Here is a 15,518-nt window from a genome sequence, read left to right as displayed (position 1 = left end):
CACTGATTCCTCACCATGTGAATCAGTAGCAAAGTAATGTCCCTTACAAAGAGGTGGCTCTGAAGAGTGTACTTACACTAGGAGGTTCAGCAGGATCGACTGAACAAAATGTCCATGCCCGCAGACTTGGGAATCAATGCTGTAATATTGGGTAGAAGTATGGACAGGTGTCCAAAGGGCAGCCACACAGATTTCAAGACAAAAAACCCCTGGGCTAATGCCATAGTGGCAGCTTGAGCACCGATGGAATAAACCCTAAGGTCCACGGAAGAATCCTTTTAAGCCAAGACATAACTGTTTGATGTAGTGAAGAACTTCTCTATATAGTCCGTCTTTTGATCACCTTTCCGTCTTTTGTTCCAATGAACCTCACAAATAGCTGATCATCAAAACAGTACTGTTTAATCCTATAAAATAAAAGCTAAGAGCATACCATGGGTCCAACTGCTGTAGCCTCCACTCCTCAGATGAATGCAGAAGAGAAAGCTTTCTAAGGAGCATGATGGACCATCCCACATGGAAAGGTAACACTAATGGATGATGCACGGTTCCCAAGAACCAGCTTGTTAGGGAAAAAGCTAAAATATGCAAGCTGGACTGAGGACTGACAGGCTTTGGGTTCCATAATGCAATACAGAGATGTAATGCACTGACAACCCCGGTTTTCACTGGGAAGAGCCTCAGAATACAGCTGTGAGGAATCTGGGATGGTGAAAATATAAAAAATGCTTACACCAAGTTAAGAACTCCTTGCAGTGTTATAAAGGGAACATGGGTGGATGGGGTGTTGGGGGGCCGTTTTTGTTTTGGGGGGGTGAAAACCCTTCACTGCAACAGACAACTTAAATAAAGAGGGCTGCTCAAGCAGCCAAAGAAAGGACAAAAGAATTAATATGTAACATCTAACTGTGCCCAAAACAAGGCCAATCTCTGCATACAGAGGATTAGATTGGAGCTGGGCCTGTGTAAAACTAGTCCCTACTGCTGGGAAGATCGTCCAGAAGAAGCAGGCAACTTCAGTGACCAGTTTGGGGCTATCAAATGAGCTGGACTTAACCTTTGTTGTTTTTCTTCAGCAGAAACTAGATCAGGTGCAGAAATGGAAAGATGTCCTTATATTGATGGATCCCGCCAGGTAACTGACCAACAAAGATCCCATCAAGTGCCAGCCAGCATCACAACTCAACACTACCACACAGCAACCGTGAACCCATGCCATCCTTGTTGAAAGGTCTTAAGAACCTATTGGATGCATACAGCTAAGCCCACTGCAAGCACTGGTTCCAATATAGGGGGTGAACACCCCCCCAAACATGAATCATCAGCAGATTGCTAAAAGGTCCATAAACCTTAGAACAATAAGAGCTGAAATACTAGCTTTCGTCTGAAACATTTGGATCATAACCCGAATGTCCCAGACTAAATCCAAAATGGCCTGTGAAAGGGTAATTCTGTTAAAGTTGGGGATACGACTTAAACTCCATGGAACATCTTGGACAGACATCAGTCTCTTCGGTAGCTGGCCCAGGAGTAGCTCAAGTCATCTCACCTTCAGAAGGCAGAGGTAAGGGGATAAATATATTCCCGAATAATGGCTGCAAACACTGACATCACTTTCATAAAGACCCAATGGACTGATTTAAGACCACAACATGCACATGGAAATTGCCTGACCCCACCAAGATACTTCCAACAGTACTGCAGAACTTATATATAAAAGTATTAGTCCTGCAGGTGAAGGGTTAAAATCCAATTCTCTTTGTTCAGGAGAAGCTGAACTAGGGCCAACACTCAAACTACTTCTTAAGCAATGAGTCAGGCAATCTTTAAGATCACCTTCGAGCACCAAGCATGCTTAGAGACCAGAAAGCAGCACACGTAACCGTCCAGTCCATGCTACACCCAAGGTAAAAGGCTTGACAGACTTCGGGGGAAAAACAGCAACACTTCTTTGGAAAGCGTACTGGTGTGGTCTGCCTATATTTGGGCGTAAACAGGTGGAATGTAATAAAAGGTGTCCTAAAAGAGCTGAATTATCTTGGACAATCTGAAGGACCCACAAATTTGAAGCGATCAAGTGGCAATAAGTTAGGCAATACTGTGTCCAGCCCCCTACTGTTTCCTAGATGCTCATTCGCAGACAACCTAAGTGTTGCCTTAAGAGAAGGAACAGGATTGAAGCTCCTGCTGTCCTCAACCATTGGCACTGCTCCTGCCTTAGCCGCAAAAAGCTTGCATGATTGTTGAATGGGAGGAGACTGGTGATGTTGGATCAAGAGGAGTATTCTAGAGTAACCCCTGAACTTTCAGCACAACGTATGATTTTGACAAGCTAGGGACAGCAGTTCCAACAATCAAGCCATAGCCTTGCTGTTTTTGAAATGTTTGACTGCCCATCAGCTGTCGCCAAAAGTCTGGTCAAAGGGCATACCTATCAATGAGGGCTGGAATTTGCTGGAAAACTCAGTGATGTTTCAGTGTGTCAGCAAAATAGGACATTGCAGGCTATTGAAACAAACAACTGAGCTAAAACGTCCAGTCCAGAATGTATGAACTACTTATATGCTTACATGCATCTTATATGCATCGTGTCCATATTGGACTGTTTGTGCAAAAGTCATAAGGGTCTCCCGGCAGCACAGGAAGAACCTTATATGCCATGTTCTTGAGGTGCAACTGTATGAGGTGCGACTGTAGAGCCTCTATTAGCAAAACATATTTTTATAAGCATGGTGCTAAAATCCCTGAAGAAATACTTTAAGACAGGGTTTAACATTAAGTATCCAGTGCGAGTCATATTTTACATTGCCACAATACTATTGCAATTCAAATTAACAACCAAAATACTGGCTTTAGGCACCAGCCTCCTTAAATAGCACGGTGGAGCACAAAAGGCTTACTCAGGGAATTAGTAGGGGACAGAAATTCAGATGAGATATGGTACTGTAAATAATTTGTCAAATCAGTGCTTTATCTTATAAGGACAAAAAGGAATTCTAATCACAGATATTAAAATATAACAGTAGTGGACAGGAGCTGCAAGGAAGTCCATAAAGTAGAAATGTCTTTTGAGCAGAAATATGAGGCACAACATTTTAACCACATCTAAACACAAGATTTTCTCAAACATTTGCCTTAGTGCCAATATTATCCTGTGAAGATGGTGAGATTTCTGTAAGGAAGCAGATTAAGGCATTCTAGACCGAGACTTTGTAGAGGTCCAAACTTAGGCTTCAGAGTTTGAAGTTGCCCCACACAAATTTTCAGCTCAAAAAACAAACACCCCAATGAAGTTTCTTGTTTAGTCCAAATAAAGTATTAACATTAACAATACGTGGTGCCAGTTAACAATTTCTAGTTAGGGCACAGTTCAAGTGACTGGAAATCAGGAGTACCTGAACATTAAGCAACTTGTATTGCATGATCCACAGTTCATGGTGACGTAATTTCACATCTTAGAGGCTGAAGTCACAAGCGTCACCTGTTCGCACTGGCAACTGGACATAGGGTAAGGTTATCATAAACTAATAGCTACAAAATTGTACGAGACTGAGAAAGGATTCCTTTATCAGGACAACTTCCTCTCCCAAACAAAAGCAACGTAAAAAAATCAATAGACTGCCTCACATTCACGACAAGCAAGAACCAACACCCATACAAAAGATAAAAGTCCCTACGTAACTTCTAAAAAATAAAGTTAATTCTTCTCAGAACCAAAAAGCGCAAGTCAGGAGGAAGTGGACACATTCACCCTTTTCCCCACCAGTTAAAGATATTAATTGCAAGAGGCACCTTTTTTTGAACAGTACAGAAAGTGTTCCCAAAGAAAAGAAAAAGCATCAATGGCTTACGGGAAACAAAGGGCCTCGTTGTGCCTCCTCTGTTGAAGAGGAATGAATTCCCTCCATGATAACGAAAAAGGCCTCATGATTATAGACTTTGGCCATGATGGTAAATCACTGCCAGATGGAGAATTCAGAAAGGAGGGGTGTAACAGAGAATGATAAGGCATGGGGACAGGAGTAGAGACATAGTACTAGAATAAAGATTGTTATATTATTTAAAATAAATGTCATCAAGATTACTATCAACCTAGGCACCGCATAAGAGAACATGGCAGGAGGAAAAAAGAAAATGTTTACTTAACTAATAAAGGTAAAATTCATACAGTGAAAAGTAAAATGCACAAATTTTCTTCTTACCTTCTCCTTATCATGGTATAGCGACCTTAAAGTATTAAAAACTGGTGGACAGCCTTTGCTAAAATTCATTCTTAAGTATCTGTCCAGGCATTCCTTAAACATATCACCTAAAAAGACAAGAAGACAAATAGCTATATCTCTCAAACACAGATTCATTTAAGTAGTCAAAGTAGTATGTTTTGAGGAGTGCCAAATAGAAGCAATCTACTAAAGGCAGTCCAAAGAACTCTGTTACGAGTATATGTAAAATAAATCAGAGAATATTTTGCTTACCACATAAAAAGTTTAATGGCAATCTTCGTGATACAAGTCCCCTTGGATATCTCATCCATCCATCCTCATAAATCTTTAGCCTCTCTTCTACACTGGCTAGGAAAGGATAAAGTATATATGCGTTTGAATAAACAGTTTGATTTCAGTTTAAAGGATTATAAAATAAAACACTACATAAAATACTAAACAGAATTGCACCTGGAAAAATCATGTTGTGTGTAAGTAGTATAAGATTGGTACCAGCAACTTTAAAATTAAGACACATAAATACGTAAATACCTGGTTTAAGTGCAGACTCTAACCCTTTGTAGTAGGCCCAGTTTTCTGGACTCCTCTCTTGCAGTCCTCTGTAAACATTTGCTGCTTCATCCAGTCTACCCAAACGTAACAGAACCTCTCCTACATAATACAGAAAAAAAAAATTAACAGCAACGTTCAGTCTGGTCTTCAAACCATGCACCCCTCACCCATTTCTAACTAAGCAATTCATGCCCCAAAAGTAATTGAAAAGCACACCATTATATTAGGAAATTCAAGTGCCCTAAACTGTGGATGGGCAAACATAGTGGTGGACAAAAGGAAAATTGCTAAATCCTATGGCTCTCCTCAACCAGCGGATATTGAGGCATGGAAACGGGATATAGATTGGTGCATGTTAGCGGAAAAGGTAGTTGTAAGGAAATGCCTCCTTGGCATGGTTGCCCCCTGACTTTTTGCCTTTGCTGATGCTATGTTTACAATTGAAAGTGTGCTGAGGCCTGCTAACCAGGCCCCAGCACCAGTGTTCTTTCCCTAACCTGTACGTTTGTATCCACAATTGGCAGACCCTGGCATCCAGATAAGTCCCTTGTAACTGGTACTTCTAGTACCAAGGGTCCTGATGCCAAGGAAGGTCTCTAAGGGCTGCAGCATGTCTTATGCCACCCTGGAGACCTCTCACTCAGCACAGACACACTGCTTGCCAGCTTGTGTGTGCTAGTGAGGACAAAACGAGTAAGTCGACATGGCACTCCCCTCAGGGTGCCATGCCAGCCTCTCACTGCCTATGCAGTATAGGTAAGACACCCCTCTAGCAGGCCTTACAGCCCTAAGGCAGGGTGCACTATACCATAGGTGAGGGTACCAGTGCATGAGCATGGTACCCCTACAGTGTCTAAACAAAACCTTAGACATTGTAAGTGCAGGGTAGCCATAAGAGTATATGGTCTGGGAGTTTGTCAAACACGAACTCCACAGCACCATAATGGCTACACTGAAAACTGGGAAGTTTGGTATCAAACTTCTCAGCACAATAAATGCACACTGATGCCAGTGTACATTTTATTGTAAAATACACCACAGAGGGCACCTTAGAGGTGCCCCCTGAAACTTAACCGACTATCTGTGTAGGCTGACTAGTTTTAGCAGCCTGCCACAAACCGAGACATGTTGCTGGCCCCATGGGGAGAGTGCCTTTGTCACTCTGAGGCCAGTAACAAAGCCTGCACTGGGTGGAGATGCTAACACCTCCCCCAGGCAGGAATTGTCACACCTGGCGGTGAGCCTCAAAGGCTCACCTCCTTTGTGCCAACCCAGCAGGACACTCCAGCTAGTGGAGTTGCCCGCCCCCTCCGGCCAGGCCCCACTTTTGGGGGCAAGGCCGGAGAAGATAATGAGAAAAACAAGGAGGAGTCACTGACCAGTCAGGACAGCCCCTAAGGTGTCCTGAGCTGAAGTGACTCTAACTTTTAGAAATCCTCCATCTTGCAGATGGAGGATTCCCCCAATAGGGTTAGGATTGTGACCCCCTCCCCTTGGGAGGAGGCACAAAGAGGGTGTACCCACCCTCAGGGCTAGTAGCCATTGGCTACTAACCCCCCAGACCTAAACACGCCCTTAAATTTAGTATTTAAGGGCTACCCTGAACCCTAGAAAATTAGATTCCTGCAACTACAAGAAGAAGGACTGCCTAGCTGAAAACCCCTGCAGCGGAAGACCAGAAGACGACAACTGCCTTGGCTCCAGAAACTCACCGGCCTGTCTCCTGCCTTCCAAAGATCCTGCTCCAGCGACGCCTTCCAAAGGGACCAGCGACCTCGACATCCTCTGAGGACTGCCCCTGCTTCGAAAAGACAAGAAACTCCCGAGGACAGCGGACCTGCTCCAAGAAAAGCTGCAACTTTGTTTCCAGCAGCTTTAAAGATCCCTGCAAGCTCCCCGCAAGAAGCGTGAGACTTGCAACACTGCACCCGGCGACCCCGACTCGGCTGGTGGCGATCCAACACCTCAGGAGGGACCCCAGGACTACTCTAAGACTGTGAGTACAAAAACCTGTCCCCCCTGAGCCCCCACAGCGCCGCCTGCAGAGGGAATCCCGAGGCTTCCCCTGACCGCGACTCTTTGAATCCAAAGTCCCGACACCTGGGAGAGACCCTGCACCCGCAGCCCCCAGGACCTGAAGGACCGGACTTTCACTGGAGGAGTGACCCCCAGGAGTCCCTCTCCCTTGATCAAGTGGAGGTTTCCCCGAGGAACCCCCCCCTTGCCTGCCTGCAGCGCTGAAGAGATCCCGAGATCTCTCATAGACTAACACTGCGAACCCGACGCTTGTTTCTACACTGCACCCGGCCGCCCCCGCGCCGCTGAGGGTGAAATTTCTGTGTGGGCTTGTGTCCCCCCCGGTGCCCTACAAAACCCCCCTGGTCTGCCCTCCGAAGACGCGGGTACTTACCTGCAAGCAGACCGGAACCGGGGCACCCCTTCTCTCCATTCTAGCCTATGTGTTTTGGGCACCACTTTGAACTCTGCACCTGACCGGCCCTGAGCTGCTGGTGTGGTGACTTTGGGGTTGCTCTGAACCCCCAACGGTGGGCTACCTTGGACCAAGAACTAAGCCCTGTAAGTGTCTTACTTACCTGGTTAACCTAACAAATACTTACCTCCCCTAGGAACTGTGAAAATTGCACTAAGTGTCCACTTTTAAAACAGCTATTTGTGAATAACTTGAAAAGTATACATGCAATTTTGATGATTTGAAGTTCCTAAAGTACTTACCTGCAATACCTTTCGAATGAGATATTACATGTAGAATTTGAACCTGTGGTTCTTAAAATAAACTAAGAAAATATATTTTTCTATATAAAAACCTATTGGCTGGATTTGTCTCTGAGTGTGTGTACCTCATTTATTGTCTATGTGTATGTACAACAAATGCTTAACACTACTCCTTGGATAAGCCTACTGCTCGACCACACTACCACAAAATAGAGCATTAGTATTATCTATTTTTACCACTATTTTACCTCTAAGGGGAACCCTTGGACTCTGTGCATGCTATTCCTTACTTTGAAATAGCACATACAGAGCCAACTTCCTACAGTAGTTTATGAAAACAGTCGGTTCACAGAAATGGAAAAAGGTCTGGATGAACTTGAATGCTTATAAGGGTAATATCTGTGACAATGTATGTTTGGGAAATCTACAAGACTCTAAATAATGCTATTTGTCTATGGAATAAGCTACGTGGGGTGACTGAGCTGGGAGAGATTTATCTAATGACTTTGCAATTGTACCAGTACTATGTCTGCACACACTTCTTGTGGTTCAGCTACCTAATAAAATATTTTAATAAAAATAAAAAAAAGAAATCCAAGTGCCTTAATTACTAGTTAACTTGTGGTTGAGGTATACACTAAGTGCAAATGATGCTATGATAGGTATTCTTGTTTCCAATAATAAACAAAAACAGGGAACAGTTCTGTCTCACCATTCCTTCTAATGGAAACAAAGTAAGTGAGCGACTGAAAAGCAAAAGTGACAAAATGTGTCTGAAACCAATTAATTATAGAAACTAAGGAATGAAAGGGGTAACAGCCATTGTCCAATTATCTAGAACCTGTAAAGCATAGACTGTATAAACTATATATGACATGAGCAGTAATAAAAGTGCAGGAAAGAATCACTCTGTTGTACAACACTGTTTTTCATAGTAGGTTATTTCCATACTCTCATGTACTCAATAGCCCAAAGAAACACTGAAGTGGTGCCTACCACTTTCAAGAAAGACTGTGCTAATCAAAGAGGGCTTAACTCTCAGAGCTATTTAGAAAGGGTTGCCGAAATTAAAATGTCTTTATACTTAATTGTACCAAGTACCAACATGCCCAAAGCCACTGAAAAAAACGTTAGCTTATGTCTTAAACAAACTGTTACAACATGGCAATCATTAGCATACAAGTATCCCTACAAGGCAAAATCTATGTAGTACCTTTAGTTTCTTCAACAGCTAGTTTATCACAGATTTGCTTTTCATAGGTGACAAGATGGTCAAGGGCTTCCTTATAGAGTTCTGCCTCCCGCAAGACTTGATTCTGATACAGAAGTAGTTCACTGTACTCATAATCGACTTTATCAGGAGACGTCTGCATGAGCAAAAACATTTTTTAGTTTCTTAAAAATCAAAGCATATCATTTACATAACTGTGCAATAAGTAGGATAATATTGAATGCTCTCAATTTAAATGAGGAGATGCAGGAGGTGCTTTCTCTATGACAAGGTGCAAGGCTCAATAAAAAACAAGCATTGGCAAAGCCAGTAGGTTTCATCTTTGTTTTTTCTTTTGCATTCTATCCTAACTGGAATATAAATATTAGAAAAATGTTGTAATAATGTTTGTTTTAAATTTGAAAAACCATTAATAGTTTATGTTGTGATGTACGCTGAGGTAATAAACTATTAACAGTTTAGCAAATTTAAAACAAACTTTATTATAACATTTTTCCAATATTTATATTCCAGTTATATAGTAAGATAAATTGCTAAATAAATCAGAATTTGCAATGCAATAGGTCTCGCATTTTCTTGAGTTACGGTAAATTCATAACTGGACTTTTCTTGCTATATAAATTGGTCAACCCTGCCTATTTTGTCTTTTCCTGTCATAATTCCAGTGGCCCAGCATTTATTTAAAGTACGTTCATTTACCTTCTTCCTCTACCTTAAAACATATACAATTATCATATAAACCTTTATCAGAAATAAACTATTGGCATTAGAGTGTAATGCTCAAAACACCATAACAAAAATATATTTTGGGACGGACTGGAGGGTGGAAGGATAGAGGGAGTCAGGAGTAAAGATGAAGAGGACAAGTGTTGTAACGGTGTCATGGGCCCTGTAGTAAGAAAGGAAAATGGTTGACTGCAATTTCGGTAGGAAAATACAGCAGAATTTAGAGATGAGTGAGGCCCATAGGTCTCTGGGCCCGTTGCCACTGCACCTGTTGCTCCATTGATAACTAGGCTTCAGGAGAGAAAGTGGATGGGGCTGAAAAAGAGAAGCAAAAGGAATACAATAGAGAAAAGGACGGAAGAGAATGTGTTGCAAATAAAAGGGAAAGAAAGAACGAGAAAATGAAAAATAGAGCAAACGTTTGAGACAAAAAAGGAAGGAAGATAGCGAAAAGATAGAGGAAAAAATAATGAAAAGTGTAAAAAGAGAGAAAAATGAACATTAGAGAAAAAAGAGATGGTGAGAGAAACAAGCAGCGAAAGAACCTGGGCATGCCTGTACTGACATTTTCCATAAAGACAGAAAGGGAAAACCACTGAGACTTCGGGTCCCAACAAGTAACTTGTGGCTTCCACATACAGACGGGAAAAAGAGGGATTTATAGTGAATTGACAGATAAAGATAAGAAAAACACCGGAGATGGGAAGGAAGAAATTAAAAAAGTGAAAGAACGCATAGCGAGTCAAAGGAAGGAGCAAAAAAAAAAGACAAAAAAAGAAGCGAAGAGAAAAAATAGTTAAACAATGAACGCCTGATGAAGACAAAAAAAAGAATGAAACAAGGAAAGAAATAACCACCTTTTTGCAAGTTTGAAAGAGGAGGTAGCAAGAAGAGGGAAACAAAAAAAGGGAGGAGTAGAAATAAACAGTTGAAAGAGAGTAAAACTGTTAACGTGTGGATTTTAAGAGGTGGAAAGAGAAAAGTGAGGGAGAAAGAGCATTGAGAGTAAACATAGTAAAGGAAAGAACGGATTGAGATAGATTAAACAGACACTCCCAAATAAAGATGGCAGGGAAGAATAGATTTAATTGGCTCCTCCACGTCCTCAAGCAGACGTCAGTGTGTGTAACAGCAGGAGGCACTGTAGAACAGCAGGAGGTGCATTAGCAGAGTTATGTGTGAACCCCAGTACAGCAATACTGAGGCACCTCAGACTGCAGGTACAGACAGTTGTGTCCCGGCCCAGTGCTGGAATAACAAAGAGCATTGAGGGATGACAAACCGAGCACTGTGTAATTCCTGGTATTGGAATAAAGGGGCACTGCAGGCTAGGGTTGAGGTGCACTGACAGTTGTATGTGGGCTGCAGTACTGGAATACTAATGGGCACACAAGGTCAGAAGTGAGACATGCTAATGGAGCTATGTGTGGAACCTACTTTTGGTGTCCCTGTGATGCCAGGTGTTAGCCTGGAGGTGCCCTGGTGAAACTAAGAGTGGGGTCCAGTGTGGGAGCAACATAGCCTCGGAACCACATAAGCGAGGAGTCTTGAAAGGTGTGTGTGTGAGCCTTATGTAAGGAAATGCCTCCTTGGCATGGTTGCCCCCTGACTTTTTGCCTTTGCTGATGCTATGTTTACAATTGAAAGTGTGCTGAGGCCTGCTAACCAGGCCCCAGCACCAGTGTTCTTTCCCTAACCTGTACTTTTGTATCCACAATTGGCAGACCCTGGCATCCAGATAAGTCCCTTGTAACTGGTACTTCTAGTACCAAGGGCCCTGATGCCAAGGAAGGTCTCTAAGGGCTGCAGCATGTCTTATGCCACCCTGGAGACCCCTCACTCAGCACAGACACACTGCTTGCCAGCTTGTGTGTGCTAGTGAGGACAAAACGAGTAAGTCGACATGGCACTCCCCTCAGGGTGCCATGTCAGCCTCTCACTGCCTATGCAGTATAGGTAAGACACCCCTCTAGCAGGCCTTACAGCCCTAAGGCAGGGTGCACTATACCATAGGTGAGGGTACCAGTGCATGAGCATGGTATCCCTACAGTGTCTAAACAAAACCTTAGACATTGTAAGTGCAGGGTAGCCATAAGAGTATATGGTCTGGGAGTCTGTCAAACACGAACTCCACAGCACCATAATGGCTACACTGAAAACTGGGAAGTTTGGTATCAAACTTCTCAGCACAATAAATGCACACTGATGCCAGTGTACATTTTATTGTAAAATACACCACAGAGGGCACCTTAGAGGTGCCCCCTGAAACTTAACCGACTGTCTGTGTAGGCTGACTAGTTCCAGCAGCCTGCCACACCAGAGACATGTTGCTGGCCCCATGGGGAGAGTGCCTTTGTCACTCTGAGGCCAGTAACAAAGCCTGCACTGGGTGGAGATGCTAACACCTCCCCCAGGCAGGAGCTGTGACACCTGGCGGTGAGCCTCAAAGGCTCACCCCTTTGTCACAGCCCAGCAGGGCACTCCAGCTTAGTGGAGTTGCCCGCCCCCTCCGGCCACGGCCCCCACTTTTGGCGGCAAGGCTGGAGGGAACAAAGAAAGCAACAAGGAGGAGTCACTGGCCAGTCAGGACAGCCCCTAAGGTGTCCTGAGCTGAAGTGACTAACTTTTAGAAATCCTCCATCTTGCAGATGGAGGATTCCCCCAATAGGGTTAGGATTGTGACCCCCTCCCCTTGGGAGGAGGCACAAAGAGGGTGTACCCACCCTCAGGGCTAGTAGCCATTGGCTACTAACCCCCCAGACCTAAACACGCCCTTAAATTTAGTATTTAAGGGCTACCCTGAACCCTAGAAAATTAGATTCCTGCAACAACAAGAAGAAGGACTGCCCAGCTGAAAACCCCTGCAGAGGAAGACCAGAAGACAACAACTGCCTTGGCTCCAGAAACTCACCCGCCTGTCTCCTGCCTTCCAAAGAACTCTGCTCCAGCGACGCCTTCCAAGGGACCAGCGACCTCTGAATCCTCTGAGGACTGCCCTGCTTCGAAAAAGACAAGAAACTCCTGAGGACAGCGGACCTGCTCCAAAAAGACTGCAACTTTGTTTCAAGGAGCAGCTTTAAAGACCCTGCAATCTCCCCGCAAGAAGCGTGAGACTTGCAACACTGCACCCGGCGACCCCAACTCGGCTGGTGGAGAACCAACACCTCAGGGAGGACCCCCGGACTACTCTACGACTGTGAGTACCAAAAGCTGTCCCCCCTGAGCCCCCACAGCGCCGCCTGCAGAGGGAATCCCGAGGCTTCCGCTGACCGCGACTCTTTGAAACCTCAGTCCCGACGCCTGGAAAAGACCCTGCACCCGCAGCCCCCAGGACCTGAAGGACCGGACTTTCACTGGAGAAGTGACCCCCAGGAGTCCCTCTCCCTTGCCCAAGTGGAGGTTTCCCCGAGGAAGCCCCCCCTTGCCTGCCTGCAGCGCTGAAGAGATCCGTTGATCTCTCATAGACTAACACTGAAAACCCGACGCTTGTTTCTACACTGCACCCGGCCGCCCCCGCGCTGCTGAGGGTGAAATTTCTGTGTGGGCTTGTGTCCCCCCCGGTGCCCTACAAAACCCCCCTGGTCTGCCCTCCGAAGACGCGGGTACTTACCTGCAAGCAGACCGGAACCGGGGCACCCCCTTCTCTCCATTCTAGCCTATGCGTTTTGGGCACCACTTTGAACTCTGCACCTGACCGGCCCTGAGCTGCTGGTGTGGTGACTTTGGGGTTGCTCTGAACCCCCAACGGTGGGCTACCTTGGACCAAGAACTAAACCCTGTAAGTGTCTTACTTACCTGGTAAAACTAACAAAAACTTACCTCCCCCAGGAACTGTGAAAATTGCACTAAGTGTCCACTTTTAAAACAGCTATTTGTCAATAACTTGAAAAGTATACATGCAATTTTTATGATTTAAAGTTCCTAAAGTACTTACCTGCAATACCTTTCAAATGAGATATTACATGTAGAATTTGAACCTGTGGTTCTTAAAATAAACTAAGAAAAGATATTTTTCTATACAAAAACCTATTGGCTGGATTTGTCTCTGAGTGTGTGTACCTCATTTATTGTCTATGTGTATGTACAACAAATGCTTAACACTACTCCTTGGATAAGCCTACTGCTCGACCACACTACCACAAAATAGAGCATTAGTATTATCTATTTTTACCACTATTTTACCTCTAAGGGGAACCCTTGGACTCTGTGCATGCTATTCCTTACTTTGAAATAGCACATACAGAGCCAACTTCCTACACCTTAGTACTGAGAAGAAATGTGCACTGAATGCTAGAACTGATGGATTCTCGCAGAGATGTGGTGGCTCCCATCAACAGTGGCATTACATGTTAGACTTGAGGTGCACTGGCTGAGCTATGTTTTGCACTTTTGGGTCCAATATTGGCCTGGCAGTGGGACTGAATATTAGAATTGAGCTACTGTAATGAAACTGTATACGAGTGGGCTCCCAGTACAGGAAAGGAAGTGACCTTGTCGGGGTAGAACTGAGGTGCACTGATGGAGCTGCGCCCAAGGTCCCAGTACTGAAACAGCAGTGTGTACTGACCTTTAAGAACTGAGGTGCTCTCGCAGACTGTTTGGAATTCTGGCACAGGCACGGCTGTGGGGCTTGGAGTGTGTGAACTGAGGTGCACTGATGGAGCTGCAAGTGGGATCCCAGTATGAAGCAGAAGTGGGCACTGTCTCTTTGGACTGCAGAGCCCTGGCAGAGATGGGTGCCTAGGCTCTAAGCAATTACAAGCAATTCTCCACCCATGCTCTCAGCACATAGGCATGTACACTTGGTAAAGAAAATCCAAGCTAAGGAAGAGCAGGAGCCAGGCAGCTGAAAGATGGTGCAGAGAGCTCACAAAGACCAAATGTGACCAAGATAACAGCTTGATTTATAGCCTCGTTTACAGCTAAGCTCAGACGAAGAATGCTCTGCAAATGAAAATGAAAGCTTTCCAGGACAGGAGGAGGAAACAAAGTAAACCAAAACCTACAAACCAGATAAACAGGATAAAGCTGAACTATACAGTAGTTGGTCCCTGTGCCGACACAGAAGAAGGCGGGGCAAACAGGCATGACTGACCACTAGCAATCAAGGATTTTTAAATGACACAAACTAACAAATGAAATAGCTGGAATCCCACAGAAGACGTATACTTAAAAGTATACAAGAGGTCTCACGCTCGACCTGAAAACGGTGAAAGATATTGGCTTTGCCAATGCCTGTTCCTAAATTGCACACAACAGAGCTATCGCTCCTTTCAATACAATTCATTGTACAGCTGGTGCATAAACATGCAAGACTCCGTTTTTTCTAGTATATTTTCACTGAAACAGAGGCCTGAAAACAATTATTCAAGTCAGCATGAAGAGTTTATTGAGCTTAGTTTCATTTGACGGCCTTGGACTTTCCTTCTTATGTTTAATCGTTTACGTGTTCTCCCCCCAAAAAAAAATTCTCCCCCCTAAAAATTTCTGCAGAGCCTAAAGCATGGACATTTCTATTCCCAAGCATACAAATCGTGGCATCTGCATTATAAAGAGTATGGAGCCCGTCGGCTTCACAGTGAGCAGTCTGCAAACTTGTGTTAAGGATTCACCAGGTAGAGGGCAGCCACGGACTGGCTGAGAGAATGTTGTTATACTGCAAGAGACACACCCTCTGCCCACTTCTGCTTGGACAAAGAAAACTAGTAATGTGATGTCAGCGACTACCAAGATGGCACAGGTACACACATTTAATCCAGGACTCGCCTAGAAAGGATCAGAACAGTGACCTGCAGCAGCCACCCTACCGGTGTAGTGCCAGCACTACTGGTTATTTTGGTCAAACACATGGACAAATGTCCTTCCACCTGCCTACATAACGAGCCCTCGCCATGTGCACTGGTCTACATTCCCTGTTGAATGAAGATGATTTGTGCGAGTGTGCATGCTTACTTTCTTGCATCGAGAGGAAAAGCTGGTGCAGAGCATTCTACGAACTTTCCTTTTGTCCACCCCCACAGACTTCCGCAAGCCCGACTCTACACACACAAAAA

The 15,518-nt window shown here is 44.4% G+C and overlaps 1 protein-coding gene across 1 annotated transcript in view; it reads right to left on the bottom strand.

The window, feature by feature from the left end:
* NAA15 (N-alpha-acetyltransferase 15, NatA auxiliary subunit) overlaps positions 1 to 15,518 on the bottom strand; it is a 761,793-nt gene that overhangs the window by 417,501 nt on the left and 328,774 nt on the right. Inside the window, exons 6-9 of the mRNA XM_069242270.1 lie at positions 8,722 to 8,875; positions 4,755 to 4,874; positions 4,476 to 4,571; positions 4,203 to 4,309 (exon numbers count right to left, since the gene is read on the bottom strand). Of these exons, the coding sequence (XP_069098371.1) occupies positions 4,203 to 4,309; positions 4,476 to 4,571; positions 4,755 to 4,874; positions 8,722 to 8,875 (477 nt within the window). The remainder of the gene's footprint in view (positions 1 to 4,202; positions 4,310 to 4,475; positions 4,572 to 4,754; positions 4,875 to 8,721; positions 8,876 to 15,518) is intronic.

The sequence above is a fragment of the Pleurodeles waltl genome, chromosome 1_2, assembly GCF_031143425.1.
Source record: "Pleurodeles waltl isolate 20211129_DDA chromosome 1_2, aPleWal1.hap1.20221129, whole genome shotgun sequence".
NCBI classification, from domain to species: domain Eukaryota; kingdom Metazoa; phylum Chordata; class Amphibia; order Caudata; family Salamandridae; genus Pleurodeles; species Pleurodeles waltl.
This window is presented reverse-complemented; position numbering and strand designations above follow the sequence as displayed.